The 14,583-nt window shown below is 38.7% G+C and overlaps 1 protein-coding gene, 1 non-coding gene and 1 pseudogene across 2 annotated transcripts in view; all 3 read left to right on the top strand.

The window, feature by feature from the left end:
* LOC101681864 (mitochondrial import inner membrane translocase subunit Tim23) overlaps nt 1-14,583 on the top strand; it is a 30,875-nt gene that overhangs the window by 9,791 nt on the left and 6,501 nt on the right. The window contains exons 3-6 of the mRNA XM_004765868.3: nt 2,968-3,061; nt 3,379-3,463; nt 7,982-8,040; nt 9,984-10,094. Coding sequence (XP_004765925.1) covers nt 2,968-3,061; nt 3,379-3,463; nt 7,982-8,040; nt 9,984-10,094 — 349 coding nt within the window. The remainder of the gene's footprint in view (nt 1-2,967; nt 3,062-3,378; nt 3,464-7,981; nt 8,041-9,983; nt 10,095-14,583) is intronic.
* Nucleotides 6,130-6,333, top strand: LOC123388813. The gene has a single exon (XR_006603316.1). It is a non-coding gene; the product is annotated as a small nucleolar RNA SNORA74 (small nucleolar RNA).
* LOC106007172 lies at nt 11,504-14,265 on the top strand (annotated as a pseudogene).

Genomic DNA, 14,583 nt, shown 5'->3' with positions numbered 1-14,583 from the left:
ATGTTGAATGTAGGCTTAAAGGTTGTACTGTAGCTCCATTTAAAAATATGATGAATGCTGTGAAGTGTATAACCTGGCAATTCACAGACCTGTATCCCTGGGGCTAATAATACATTATATGCTAATAAAAAATAATAAATAAATAAATACATAACACTGTGACCTTGCAGTGCTAGGTGGGGCTTGGGATTCTTGCTTAATCACAAACATTTGTAGTGACCTTTTCCATTCAAATGCAAAGGGGTTTCAGAATTGAAAAGTTTTTCTCATTTCATTATAAAAACTATGGAAAGCCTAAATTTAAAGGTTACCTTAGTTAAAACTGAATTTTATGGAACAGTTTTCCATACTTCTGAAGTACAGAGACATCTTAAGTACTACAGGTGTACTCACCATCTACTGGTTTTTGTCAACAACTTTTATCTGAGGCACTATTTGTGGTTTCTCTTACTATTGCTTTGTGTTGTCCCCACCTTTGCATCGTCACTGATAAATTAAAAATTACATTTGGTAGATAATCTTCCGCTTTTTAGGCCAGATGAACATCCAATATAAAAACAAGATCAATTTGAATATTTCTAACATCCAGTATCTCCAGTTGAAATATAAATATTTCACATAATCTTGGCCTTCCGACTATTTTATCAGGTACAGTGGTTCCCATCCTTGGATGCATTTCTCTTCTGTGTGGCAAACAGTGGTACTGGTGATTGTTACACTGTGTCCTCAGCACAAGAACGTTTCAGTGTATCTTCCCTACATCCATGTGTTATCTTTACTTCAAGAGCAACCTGTTAAGTGCTTATTTCTTGCAGTTCAAATTTGGCTTGCAGAAGTTTTTTTCATAACATAAAAAGCTGTTAATCACATTTTTATAGAAAGCCAAAAGCCTTTTGATTTTCTCCCAGGATTAATGTAATTTGTCCAGGGTCCCCTCCCTCAAAAAAGTCTTTGCACATTTTTTTTACGTGAAGCAGTACATTTAAGGAGCTCTTGGGTGGCTCATTCAGTTAAACATCTGCCTTCAGCTCAGGTCATGATCCCAGGGTCCTGGGATCCATTCCTGCTATGCATCCAGCTCCCTGCTCGGAAGGGAGCCTACTTCTCCCTCTCCCCACCACCCCATCCCCCACCACCACTCATGTTCTTTCACTATCTCTGTCTCTGTCAAGTAAAGAAATAAAATCTTTTTAAAAAATTAAGGACTGAAACAGTGCATTCTAATTGCATTTAAAAGATTAAGCCCCAATGACAGCTAACCATGAAATTGTTTTCAAGAGGCTCTGTGTGTGAACTGATGTACATTTGCCTTCGTCCTTTTAGTACTTTTATTATGGTTGACCCTAGCAAAGAGTTGAGTTGGTGATAACATGCACTTTGCTTATTAATCTTCATCAGGACCTTTTAAAAAAAAATTTCTATTTGTAATTAGCGATCCATTTCTAGGTTGAAGAATTATATACCTCATTAAATATAGCATTTCTAAAACTTCCAAGCCAGAAGTACAGTTTAAAATTAAGTGATTAATTTAAAGGTCCAAAACTGGGGCACCCGGGTGGCTTCAGTGGGTTAAAGCCTCTGCCTTAGGCTCAGGTCATGATCCCAGGGTCCTGGGATCGAGCCCCACATCCGGCTGTCTGCTCAGCAGGGAGCCTGCTTCCTGCTCTCTCTGCCTGCCTCTGCCTGCTTGTGATTTCTGTCTGTCAAATAAATAAATAAAATCTTTAAAGGTCCAAAACTTTTGAGAAACCATGTATATCATGATATGGGATCTCTTCAGAGTTGGCTTATTATTGCCCAACAGACTGTTTTTATGTGATGAAAGTAGATGTGCTTGCTTATTTGTGCACTTTTTGGTGAGAATGTATGCATAAGCCAGAAATCAAAAACCAGTGCATAGCTGCAGTTTTCCTAATCAGGAATGCATTTACTGAAGTTCCATATTTGGTAAAGTGATGTTTACTTGTTAGCAAATTGCCAGCCGTGTGTGCTTATGGCCTATTTTAACCATTTTTGTATAGAAAGCTTGGCAAACCTGTATTGAATGTGTTCTGTATGAGTGTATTGTATTATAGAATCAATCATATTGTGCACTTACAGTAGCATTTTCAACCTAAAATTCTTAAGTAGCCTTCATGGGTTTCATACCAAATTTGTATATGCATTTACTAGAAAGATTATAGCTGTTTTAAGATTATTAAAATAGATGCTTCCCCAAACTGTTAAGAATTAAGAAGGTAGGGCGCCTGGGTGGCTCAGTGGGTTAAGCCGCTGCCTTTGGCTCAGGTCATGATCTCAGGGTCCTGGGATCAAGTCCCGCATCGGGCTCTCTGCTCAGCAGAGAGCCTGCTTCCTCCTCTTTCTCTCTCTGCCTGCCTCTCTGCCTACTTGTGATCTCTCTCTGTCTAATAAATAAATAAATAAATCTTTTTAAAAAAAAGAATTAAGAAGGTAGTTTTGCCCTTGCATAATTGATCTAATCTGTTATGCTTTTATAGTTTCTGCTCATTTTTTATGATAATAGTAAAATTGTGCTTGATAAATAGTAGCTATAGAATGAGAGTTCTTTTTCCACAGTGGTATCTCAATCGAATAAACCGTTACTTCTCTTACCTTTCCGTTTACCTTTCTCTAGAGCTGGTCTTCCTAAACTCTCTTGCATGTTACATCATATTTATCATTAAGTAGGACAAATTACATACAATTGGTCAAACTTAATTCAAAAGCAAAGTTCTGATGAGAATGCCTCCTAAAAACTAATGAGTGTAACTGTATGTGTAGTTCATTTCACTTCACTTTGATTTAGGTATTGCTGTTGCAGAAAGTTTTAATTTATGCTTGACTAAGTATAGTTGAGGTTTAGTTAATCTCAGGTTTTACTTTTGTTAATTTGACAAATTAAAAAACACTTTTCAAGTACTGGGTTTTGAGGGGAGCTCAGCTTGTTTTTTGTTATTGCCCCTTTAGGATACAGATGAGTTTATTTTACCGACTGGAGCTAATAAGACCCGGGGCAGATTTGAGCTGGCCTTCTTTACCATTGGAGGATGCTGTATGACAGGTGGGTATGATAATTTTTTTCACTGTCCTCAATCCAAGTAGGCAAAAGTTCTTAAAATCAAAAGCAATTCAAGTACTGGTTTCAGGGTTTTAAAAAATCATTATTGAGGGCCACCTGGCTGACTCAGTGGACCATGTGACTCTTGATCTTGGGGTTTTAAGTTCATGTTTCATGTTAGATGTGTAGATTACTTAAAAGTAGAATTTTTAATAATAGTAAATAAGTAAATGATCATTATTTACATTTTTTATTTTTTCCTATTAAATAAAAGTAAAAAAGAATCTGAAGTGCAGTTGTTTTTTACTATGATTCACTAGGGGCTGCATTTGGAGCAATGAATGGTCTACGGCTAGGATTGAAGGAAACCCAGAACATGTCCTGGTCCAAACCGAGAAACGTACAGTAAGTCTTATGTAATCATCTCATGTAGTGGTGTTTGAATATTAACCTCTACTTTGTTGACCTGATGAACACAATCTTGAGATTACACATGTTTAGAGGGTTGACATCCATTTTGATCGATTTTTTTAATTAATCAAAATAAAAGAAACTAAGGAATCAGGTTACTGAGGCTAAGGTTTGTTTTGTTTGTTTTTTTTAAAAAGATTTTATTTATTTATTTAAGTGAGAGTGAAAGATACCACAAGCAGGGAGAAAGGGTAAAGGGAGAATCAGGCTCCCCACTGAGCCAGGAACCCAATGCAGGACCCCAGGATCATGACCTGAGCCGAAGGCAGATGCTTAAACCATTGAGCCAAAATGAGGCTAACATTTTAAAAGGAGTGATTTTTGGTCTGTGTCCCTCAATTAGCTGGTGCTACCCCAACCTAACTTACCTACCTTTTCATTCTGTAGGCCTATATGGGATTCTTTTCAAGTTGTTGAGTTGCTTCATTATTTGGATTGTTCGAGGGCATGCAAAAACCACAGGACTTGGTAGTAAAAAAATAAGCATGTAAGAGTGGTTGCTGGATATGCTGTCATTTGAATTGAACTACTTACTGAGTTCACACCCCGTTTCTGAAAGAAGGCTAAAGAAAGGAAAGTACAGGGCGCCTGGGTGGCTCAGTGGGTTAAGCCGCTGCCTTCGGCTCAGGTCATGATCTCAGGGTCCTGGGATCGAGTCCCGCATCGGGCTCTCTGCTCAGCAGGGAGCCTGCTTCCTCCTCTCTCTCTCTGCCTGCCTCTCTGCCTACTTGTGATCTCTGCCTGTCAAATAAATAAAATCTTTTTAAAAAAAAAAAAAAAGAAAGGAAAGTACAGATGTCTTCACCCTGCCTAAGAAATAAACATGACCAGTCCATGTAGATACTCTCTAAATAATTCGATGTTTAGTTTTACATAACTTTATGGCTTCTGGTTTTGCTTTAGGACATATTAAGCTCCATTTTCTTTGTATGTTATTTAGCCAGCAGGTGGCAGCAGGTTTGCTAAATTAGATGTTGGGAATCCTGAAGGCTTGTCAAGTTTCTCATATTCCTGTTAGGATGTAGATCTTGGCTTTACTAAGCCACATCCTTGAATATTTTTACTTTTATATTAATATTTGTCTCTTACTCCGGGGCACCTGGGTGGCACAGTCAGTTAAGTGTCTACCTTCGGCTAAGGTCATGATCCCAGGGCCCTAGGATTGAGCCCCATAATAGGTTCCCTGCTCATGGGGGAGCCTGCTTCTCCTTTTTCCTCTGCCTGCCACTCCCCTGCCTATGCTCTCAGGTGCTTTCACTCTTGTTCTCCCTCTCACTGTCAAATAAGTAAATAAAATCTTTTAAAAATATATTTGTCCCTTATTCTAGTACATTTTATTTTTGACTTTTTTGTGTTATAGAAAATTTTTTTAAATATACCAAAGTAGACAGAATAGTACAGTTTAAGACCCATGAACCATAATCCATCCTCAACAGTCAACCAGGATTGGGACCAATTGTGCTCCCATCTCATGCTTCTCTCCCATACTACTTTAAAGCAAGTCCCTAACATCATATTAAATATGAAAGTGGATGGTCCAGGCACCTGGGTGGCTCAGTCCTTAAGCATTTGCCTTCATCTCAGTTCACGGTCCCAGGGTCCTGAGATCAAGCCCCCTGTTGGGCTCCCTGCTCAGCAGGAAGCCTGCTTCTCCCTCTTCCATTCCCCCTGCTTGTGTTAACCTCTCTCGCTGTCTCTCTTGGTCAAATAAATAAAATCTTAAGGAAAAAAAAAAAGGAAAGAAAGTGGAAGGTCTCCTGGGAAAGATAAATTTTGTTTCTTAAAACAGTGATAGTAATTTTTGGAGAGAGTCAAATTGGTTTGTATTTTTTAGATAAGATTTTTTATTTTTTAAATATATCATTTTATATAACAATTCTGATCTTACTAAATAGGAAGTGTTTAAAATAGGAGACAGCTGGAGCACCTGGGTGGCTCAGTCAGTTAAGTTGCTGCCTTTGGCTCAGTTTATGATCTCAGGGTCCTGGGAATGACCCCTGCTTTGGGCTCCCTGTACAAAGAGGAGTCTACTTCTCCCTATCCACCTCTATCCCTCATCCCCTCTTGTGCTCTCTTGCATTCTCCCTCAAATAAGTAAATAAAGTCTTCGAAAAATAAAATTAATAAAATAGGAGACAGCCTCTAAAAATGGAAAGAAGATAAGATTTGGGGCCAGACAGATCTATGTAGCTTTAAAGCCTAGTTTCATTACTTACTGTTTTGTGATCTTAGGTAAGTTTTTTCTGCTTTCGGCCTTGAAGAGTTATTGAGAGGTGATTAAAGTAATTTAATTAATAAGGGCCCAGTATGTGGAGATGCATTGCCCAGTCATACGCCAAACAATTTCACCAGTTTGCAGTGCTTCCAGCAGTGCATTAATGAAAATTACTAGTTTTACAAAAGTGTTACATAGGACGATATGCTGAACTTAAAATGTTGGGAAATATGTAACAGAATTAATTAGAAACAATATACTTCATTACTAATATTTTTTAAAAGCCTTTTAGAAATAATACAAATTTTTGTTATTTGGGCATTAATTTAAGTGAGTTTTAATTGCATTAAATAAGTTTTTTCAGTCTTACTGTAATTCCATAATTTCCAGCAGTAGTCAGCTGTCCGGATAGACCCATTCCTGTGATGGTGTTACACTGCTGGGAGAGGAATGTCCTGTCTTCTTCCTCCAGTTGCCTCTGTCACTGTTCTGGTGACAGCTGGCACTGGTGCAAGGCAGAACTGTGCTTCCTTGAGAGTGTGCTGAGCGTTCACTCTGGCCGCTTTGCTCTAGCCTGGGAGCAGACACAGGATGCTTTCTCCATGCATTCTAGTTGGACAGCTTTTCCCTTCTCTTTGAGTATTTCCCTTTAATTCTGCTTTATATTCTACAGTATCCCACGCTTTGATCCCATTTAACATCCAAAGTATATTCTTCCCTAAAAAACTTAATTGTAGGGCGCCTGGGTGGCTCAGTGGGTTAAGCCGCTGCCTTCGGCTCAGGTCATGATCTCAGGGTCCTGGGATCGAGTCCCACATCGGGCTCTCTGCTCGGCAGGGAGCCTGCTTCTCTCTCTATCTCTGCCTGCCTCTCCGACTACTTGTGATTTCTCTCTGTCAAATAAATAAATAAAATCTTTAAAAAAAAAAAAAAAAAACTTAATTGTAAGCTAATTTGTCCGTTATAATGGTATTTTTAATGTAAATCAATTACTATAAGCTTTTTTATAAAATACATTCTAGGTTGTCATTCAGAGCCTTTCTATATTTGCCTTATATTTAAAAATAATAAATTTCTTTACTCACTGCCTGAAAATGTTTGAGGTTTAACCTTTATTTATATTTATATAATCATCCTTAATAAATTCTGAGGAGATACTGAGTTAAGAAAATTGGGGGCGCCTCGGTGGCTCAGTGGGTTGGGCCTCTGCCTTCGGCTTGGGTCATGGTCTCAGGGTCCTGGGATCGGGCCCCGGGTCAGGCTCTCTGCTCTGCGGGGAACCTGCTTCCCCGTCTCTGTCTGCCTGCTTCTCTACCTTCTTATGATCTCTCTCTGTCAAATAAATAATCTTAAAAAAAAAGGAAAGAAAAAGAAAACTGGGGGCACCTGGGTGGCTCAGTCGTTAAGTGTCTGCCTTCAGCTCAGGTTATAATCCCGGGGTCCTGGGATCAAGCCCCACATTGGGCTCCCTGCCCGAAGGGGAATCTGTTTCTCCCTTTCCCAGTCCCCCTGCTTGTGTTCCCTCTCTCACTGCCTCTGTCAAATAAGTACAAATCTTAAAAATAAAATTAAATTAATAGAACTTTGGAGGGCACCTGGGTTGCTCAGTTGGTTGGGCATCTGAGTCTTGATTTCAGCTCAGGTCATGATCAAGGTGTCTTGGGATCAAGCTCTGCCTCAGTGGGGTGTCTGCTGCTCTCCATCTCCCTCTGCCCCTCCCCCCTGCTCCTGCTGTCTCTCTAAAATAAGTCAGTAAATCTTTTTAAAAATAACTATGGGCACCTGAGTAGCTCGGCCTGTTAGGCGTCTGCCTTCGGCTAAGGTCATGATCCCAGGGTCCCAGAATCAAGCCCCCATCAGGCTATCTGCCTCTCCCCTTTCTGCTGCTTGTGCTCTCTCTTCCTCTCTCTCTGTGTCTCTCAAATAAATAAATTCTTTTTAAGATTTTTTCCTTTTTTTGACAGAGACACTGAGAGAGGGAACACAAGCAGGGGGAGTGGGAGAGGGAGAAGCTCAGTCCCAGGATCCCAGGATCACGACCCGAGCCAAAGGCAGACACTTAGTGACTGAGTTACCCAAGCGCCCCAATAAATAAAATCTTTTAAAAATAAAAATAAATAAAATTAAGAAAACTTTGGCTGTTGGATTAATACATTGTAAATAGCTATGGTTATGATTTTTCACATTAGAGAAATGGTGATTCTAAGCACAAATTCTTTCTCTTTCTGCCCTGGTAGGATTTTGAACATGGTGACTAGGCAAGGGGCACTTTGGTCTAATACTCTAGGTTCTCTGGGTAAGTAGAAATCTCACTTAATAATAAATCATTGATGCGAAGAAAGAATGTATATTTATCATGAACAATTTAATCAAAATTCTGGCCTCAGGATATTAAAAATTTTCGTTAAATCTATTGTAATGAATAGTGTAGATAAATACTTAGGAAAAGACAATGAACAATATAACAAAGTAATACTAATACCATTTCTCAATGTTTTAAAAGTCTTTTTCAATATTACGTACTCTCCTGTCCAAGCAAGTTACCAAATCATGTTTTAAGTAGATAGAAAATCCAGATAATTTAGGTCCAAGTCATATGCCTTTGTATGTTAGGAAAGGTTCAGAGGTTCTGTAGTAAGATATGATTAATTCATCCCTCTTTGTATGTTTTCCTAATAACCCATTCAGCATTCTCTTTACCTCGGAGATTTCCCAGACCTAATTTCCAGAGTTGCAATAGGGCCTTTGTAGATAAGAAAGACGTTTGTAGTTCTAATTAAAGGGTCATTTAGTAGGACTTAGGACCAAAGTATTTCATATTATATTGTTTATGAATGATTGACTCTTTTGATGACTCATGGCTTTTAAAAATTATACTACCTGTGGTGCCTACACTAACAGCTGTGTTTTTGTAAATTAGTTGAAAGTCTGAAAATCTTTTATTGGTGGCAGATTAAGTAAAAGAAAATACAAGCATCTTACTGAAAAAATAGAAGAGGCATCTGTTGTGAGAGAATAATATCCCAGCTTTGCCACAGGATTTAGAAGCAGTACATTTTTCCTAGGAAATGACTGCTTCCATATCCTGTTCATGTCACCTTTGCTCCCACCCCATACAGTGTCACCCTTCTTTATTTCTGTTTGGATGCTTATATACCTAGTCAGCCATCCTGGTCTGTCCAGGGACTGTCTTCGTTTAGCACTGCAGATCTCGTGCTCCAGGAAACTCTCAGTCGTGGGTGAATTGGGATGGCCAGTTGCCTTGTGTGTTCCCAGTGTAATATGATCAATCACAATGTTCTGCTCAAGTTCAGTTTCAGTTAAAGAAGTTGAACTGGTAAGAGCCTTTTATAGAAGTATAAGAACATCACACAGGATTTGTAAGGCAGAGTTTGGTGTAATATTGATGGGTCAAACATGGCATAATTTTGAGAAAATATAAGGAAAAGGATTACTAGGAATCTTTACAGGTGTGGGAGAAAGGTAGTTCTGGGGAACATTTTGTTAAAACTAAATAGTGCTAGTGTTAGTTTTTTACATGGGTTGGAACCTCAGGTGTGGGAGAAAGGTAGTTCTGGGGAACATTTTGTTAAAACTAAATAGTGCTAGTGTTAGTTTTTTACATGGGCTGGAACCATACCTCAATTTTTTTAAGTTAACATTTTTCTTACAGTAGAAACGTATGTGTTTTTGTTTCTAAATCCAAAGTATAGCTATTATGAATAAACTATAAGTGAAGATTAAAAAGATTTCTCCTGGGACTCCCCAGTGGTACTTTTTATAATTAGCTACCATTCATGTTTCTTTGGAAGCCTTCTGAAGAAAGGCTGCTGCTGCTGCTGCTGCTGCTAGAAAGGCTGCTGCTGCTGCTACTGCTGCTTCTTCTTCTTCTTCTTCTTCTTTGGAAGAAAATCCAAAGATTTTCTTTGCATTTCCCAAGTTGTACACACATGTCCCTGCTTTACATGCTAGTGAATGTAGTTTTTCTTGCCTTTTTTTTCCTTTTTTTGAGTATGCAGTATTTCATTATATGGAAAGTCCATTTCTTAGTCTGTGCCCTTTGGTGGGCATTTTATTTGGTGCCAGGCTTTTCCTGTTAAAAATTGTGTGTGTGTGTGTATATAAAGAATATGTATATTCTTTATGTTTACATAATGTCTATAAGATATATTTCTCTAAATATAATTGCTGTACTGACATTTAATCTCTTATTACTGATCAGTTCCATTTTCCCTGTAGCTTTGCTCTATAGTGCATTTGGTGTCATCATTGAGAAAACACGAGGTGCAGAAGATGACCTTAACACCATAGCAGCTGGAACCATGACAGGCATGTTGTATAAATGTACAGGTAGGTACTACTGAATGAAGGCGCTCTCTCTCTCTCAATATACTTTGAAGTATGCTTTAAAAACTAGGTATCCACAGTTTTTAAAGGTTACTTGACACGTTTTTTGCAGTGGAATGGAGTGTTGTCTAAAACCTAATAGTTGTTTTGGGTTTGGGGTTTTATTTTGGTTTTTTTATTTTGATAAAATATACAAAACATAATATTGACCATCTGAACTATTTTTTAAGTGTAAGTTCAGAAATGTTAAGTTAATATATACATTGTGAAATATCACCACCATCTAACTCCAGAAATTCTCTTCATCTTACGAAACTGAAACTCTATAACCATTAAACAGAAACTCCTCATTTTCCCCTTCCTTTAGCCCTTGGCAACCACCGTCCTACTTTCTAACTATAAATCTGAACTCTGAGGTACTTTGTAAGGAAAATCATACAGTATTTGTCTTCTTATGACTGTCTTTTCACATGTAGCATTATATCCTCAAGTTCATCCATGTTGTAGCATCTTCAGTATTTCCTTTTCAAGGCTGAATAAAACTCCATTGTATGTATTTACCCCATTTTGTTTATCTATTCGTCTGTCAGTGGATAGTTGGATTGCTTTCACTTTTGACCACTGTGAATAATGCCTCAATGATGGGCGAACTAAATACAACTCAACTTTGAAAAAATAATCAGAACCCTAAGAGTTGAACCAAAATGACCTGCATGGAGATCAAATATCTCCTCTGGGATGGAAAACAAACTAACATTCACTGACTTATGATTATACTTCTATAAGCACTTACTATAACTTATTTAAAACTTTGAAATGAGGGACGCCTGGGTGGCTCAGTTGGTTAAGCGGCTGCCTTCGGCTCAGGTCATAATCCCAGGATCCTGGGATCGAGTCCCACATCAGGTTCCTTGCTTGGCGGGGAGCCTGCTTCTCCCTCTGCTTCTGCCTGCCTCTCTGCCTGCCTCTCTGTCTGCCTGTGCTCGCTCGCTCTCTCTCCTCTGTCTCTGACAAATAAATAAATAAATAATTTAAAAAAAAAACAAAACTTTGAAATGATAATCATTACACCCCAGTTTAATAGATGAGCACAGTATTAAGATGACCTTTTTTTCAAAGGTCATATAAGTAGGGACAGGCCCAAATTTTTCATCACATTTCTGCATTAAATAGCTTAAACTAGGCACCTGGGTGGCTCAGTGGGTTAAAGCCTCTGCCTTCGGCTCAGGTCATGATCCCAGGGTCCTGGGATCGAGCCCCGCATCGGGCTCTCTGCTCAGTGGGGAGCCTGCTTCCTCCTCTCTCTCTCTCTGCCTGCCTCTCTGCCTACTTGTAACCTCTGTCTGTCAAATAAAATAAATAAAATATTAAAAAAAAAATATATATATATATATATATATTTAAAGACAAGATTTCACATAAAAATCTGGAATTCCAGTTTCTTTTGAATAAATGGAAAACACCAAGCTTACATTATTCACACTGGAAAATGCCTGGGGCTGAGTGGCAGCTGTGTCTGTACTAGTTGGATGGGCACTGAAGTTTTAGCTCATCCCGCTAGTCCCTGTCTTCTTCAGGGCAAGCCACTGTGGCATTTCCTGTGCTGAGGGCAGCCCGGGGTATAAGAATGTACTGGATTATCATCTTGGGACATACTATGTATATTTAAAAGATAGAAAGGAAAAGGCCAAATGATTGATTTTGAAGGAAATGGGAGACCAGCTTTCTGTGTCAAAAACTTCCCTGCAGTAATGGCATTTGTAACACAGTCTGACACACCTGCCACATAAATTATAAAAGAGAAAGGTCTTGGTTCAGTAAAGAAAAAGCAAAGACTATCCCTTAATTCTGTGTCAGGTGACAGTAGATTTCATCTTCCATTGCAATTATGAAGCAGAGGAGAAGTTAATAACTGCTGACTTAGAATTCCAATGTTGACTCATCTTTCCTAGCTGAACAATTTAAATTTAGCTCAACACATCAAAATCAGTCTACAAAGGCAGATCAGTGTGTTTTACTGATTTCTGGTTTAGAGTGAACTTAATAAGACAGCACAGAATTACAAATTTTATATGGCAGAAATACAAATCCAACTTCCAACTTGTACATTCAGGGCTTTGGAGTAGAGTTCAGGCACTCTTGGACTAGAGCCGGCATAAACTCCTAAGGACAGAAGTTACATTTAGGGAATGGCTGATTACTGCCAACCTAAAACATTTCCAATCCCCAGTGTATTTTTTAACAATAGAAACTAAAGTTTTAAAAAGGTTTAAAATTAAAGTAGTATGACTCAACGTAGGTATGGAGCTACTTTAGTGGAAAGAAAGTCATGAGGAAAAATACATGAGAAAATGGATAGTTGTCAGACCAAAAAAGGAATAATTCTGTGGAGGTGATTTTAGTTCATACCTAATACGTGTTTAATGGATCTATGTAAATATTTTCAAAGGGTATGAAAAATTATTTGCTTTTCTGTGGCATATGAAAATCTGTTTAATAATGATCAGTGTTGGGGCTTCTGTGTGGTTCAGGTGTCTGCCCTCAGCTCGGGTCATGATCCCAGGGTCCTGGGATCGAGTCCTGCATTGGGCTGCATGCTCAGTGGGGAGTTTGCTTCTCCCTCTCTGCCCTTCCCCCTACTTGTGTTCTCTCTCTCAAATAATACCTTGAAAAAATAGTAATGACCAGTATTCTACCGAAACATGAACAGCTCTAGTTTCACTATCATTCATAAACTTAAGACTAATGTTTTAAAGGCTTTAAAGGTCATTTATCTGATATCAGGAACAGGGCATCAGAGACCAAAAGATATGGGTACTCCCTGTTCCCTCACAAAAAGTCCCTGCCTATTCATTCTGTGCCTTCCCTAAGAAGGTAGTCTTAGAACAGCAAACTAAATAAAAGTAAAAGGATATACAGAGACATTTCTTCATATTAAGCAAATACTGTCAGAGTTATTGTTAATAGGTATGTGTATCAGTGAATGCCAGGCCTTCAGAATGAAACTGTATGTGCTAAAAGGACTTCCTTAACAACTTCTTTATTTCTATTTCTGGCAGCAGTATTCTTCCCATAAATGAAAATGCACAAAACATATGTAATAGGCAAAGGGCTAGCTGCTATAATATACGAAATATTTTGACAGATCACTTAAACCAGTAATTTAATTAAAAAATGGAGTAGAGTTGACAGAGTGCTTCAGGGAAAAATACAAATCACCACTAAACAGTAGAAGTCATTCAGTTTCACAAGCAACCAGGGTAAAGCAAAATAAGATAAGATAATATTTTTCACCATCTGTTTTTTAAAAAGTGATGGTAGGGGCCCACAGCCATCCCATTGCTCAGCTCTGCGAGCTGCCCCTGGTATCAAATACTGGTGCATGCGGTCCCTGAGTCCCTGCCGCCAGCCTTCTCAGCCAGTCATATTGGAGCATCTGAGCTCGCTGCCCACACAAATGGATTACGAGGGCCAGAGCTAAACAGATGTTTCAGGGAATTTTTCTTTTTCTGCAATAGTTGGATTTATCTGTAGGTACGTGGCTGAACAGTTTGGGTAGACTGTCTATATAGTTACGGCCGGATTTGCTTTTTCATGTTTCTTGACACTTCCTCCATGGCCCATTTACCGCCGGCACCCCCTCAAGTAGGTTACCTGTTCAAGACTCAGGCTCAGAAGACAAGAAACCAGGGGAAAGGAAAATTAAGAGGCATGCTAAAAATAACTAATTAGGTTTTTCATGATTTAGCTTTACTCTTGCACCTGTTTTCATTTTGTTTGAGAAGAGCTCAGTTTTCATACCCAAAACATGAGCTAAAACCCACTGCTGCTCTTTCAGCACAGCTGCATATAGACTTTGTTCTCTTTATATTTCACTTCCAGCTTTGCTGGCTGTTGATTTATAAATACTTCAGACCTCCTCTTCATAATATTCCTCTGAAATGAGAACAGAAAAAAAAAGTATGCAAAGTTTCTTTCAGGTCTATCAAAATAATGAATAAATGCCTCGTAAATGAAAGTACAATTTAACTGTCAAAAGTTTTATAATTCACTGAGTGGTTAAATTTTTTTAATGTTTGCAATTAAAACTCAGTGCAAGCCTGTGTCTTATAAAAAAAATAAAAATAAAAAATAAAAAGTGATGGTAGGGGGTGCCTGGGTGGGTCAGTCATTAGACGTCTGCCTTGGCTCAGGTCATGATCCCAGGGTCCTGGGATCGAGCCCCGCACCCAGTTCCCTGCTCAACAGGAATCCTGCTTCTCCCTCTCCTATTCCCCCTGCTTGCATTCCCTTTCTCACTGTGTTTCTCTGTCAAATAAATTAAAAAGTGATGATAAGTAGCTGATGGTTACCGACCTGAGGTGGGTTGGGGAGTGGGTGAAACAGCTAAATTGGTGACGGGGAGTGAGGAGTGAACTGGTGATGAGCACCAGGTGATTAAAATAAAAACTTAAAGAAAAAAGTGATGGTAGGTGACACTGCATATTGGCAA

The sequence above is a fragment of the Mustela putorius genome, unplaced genomic scaffold (genome assembly GCF_011764305.1).
Source record: "Mustela putorius furo isolate JIRA1106 unplaced genomic scaffold, ASM1176430v1.1 tig00003909_pilon_pilon_pilon, whole genome shotgun sequence".
In the NCBI taxonomy this organism is placed as follows: Eukaryota; Metazoa; Chordata; class Mammalia; order Carnivora; family Mustelidae; genus Mustela; species Mustela putorius.
Note: the sequence above shows the minus strand (reverse complement) of the source record. Positions and strands in the feature narration are given on the sequence as shown.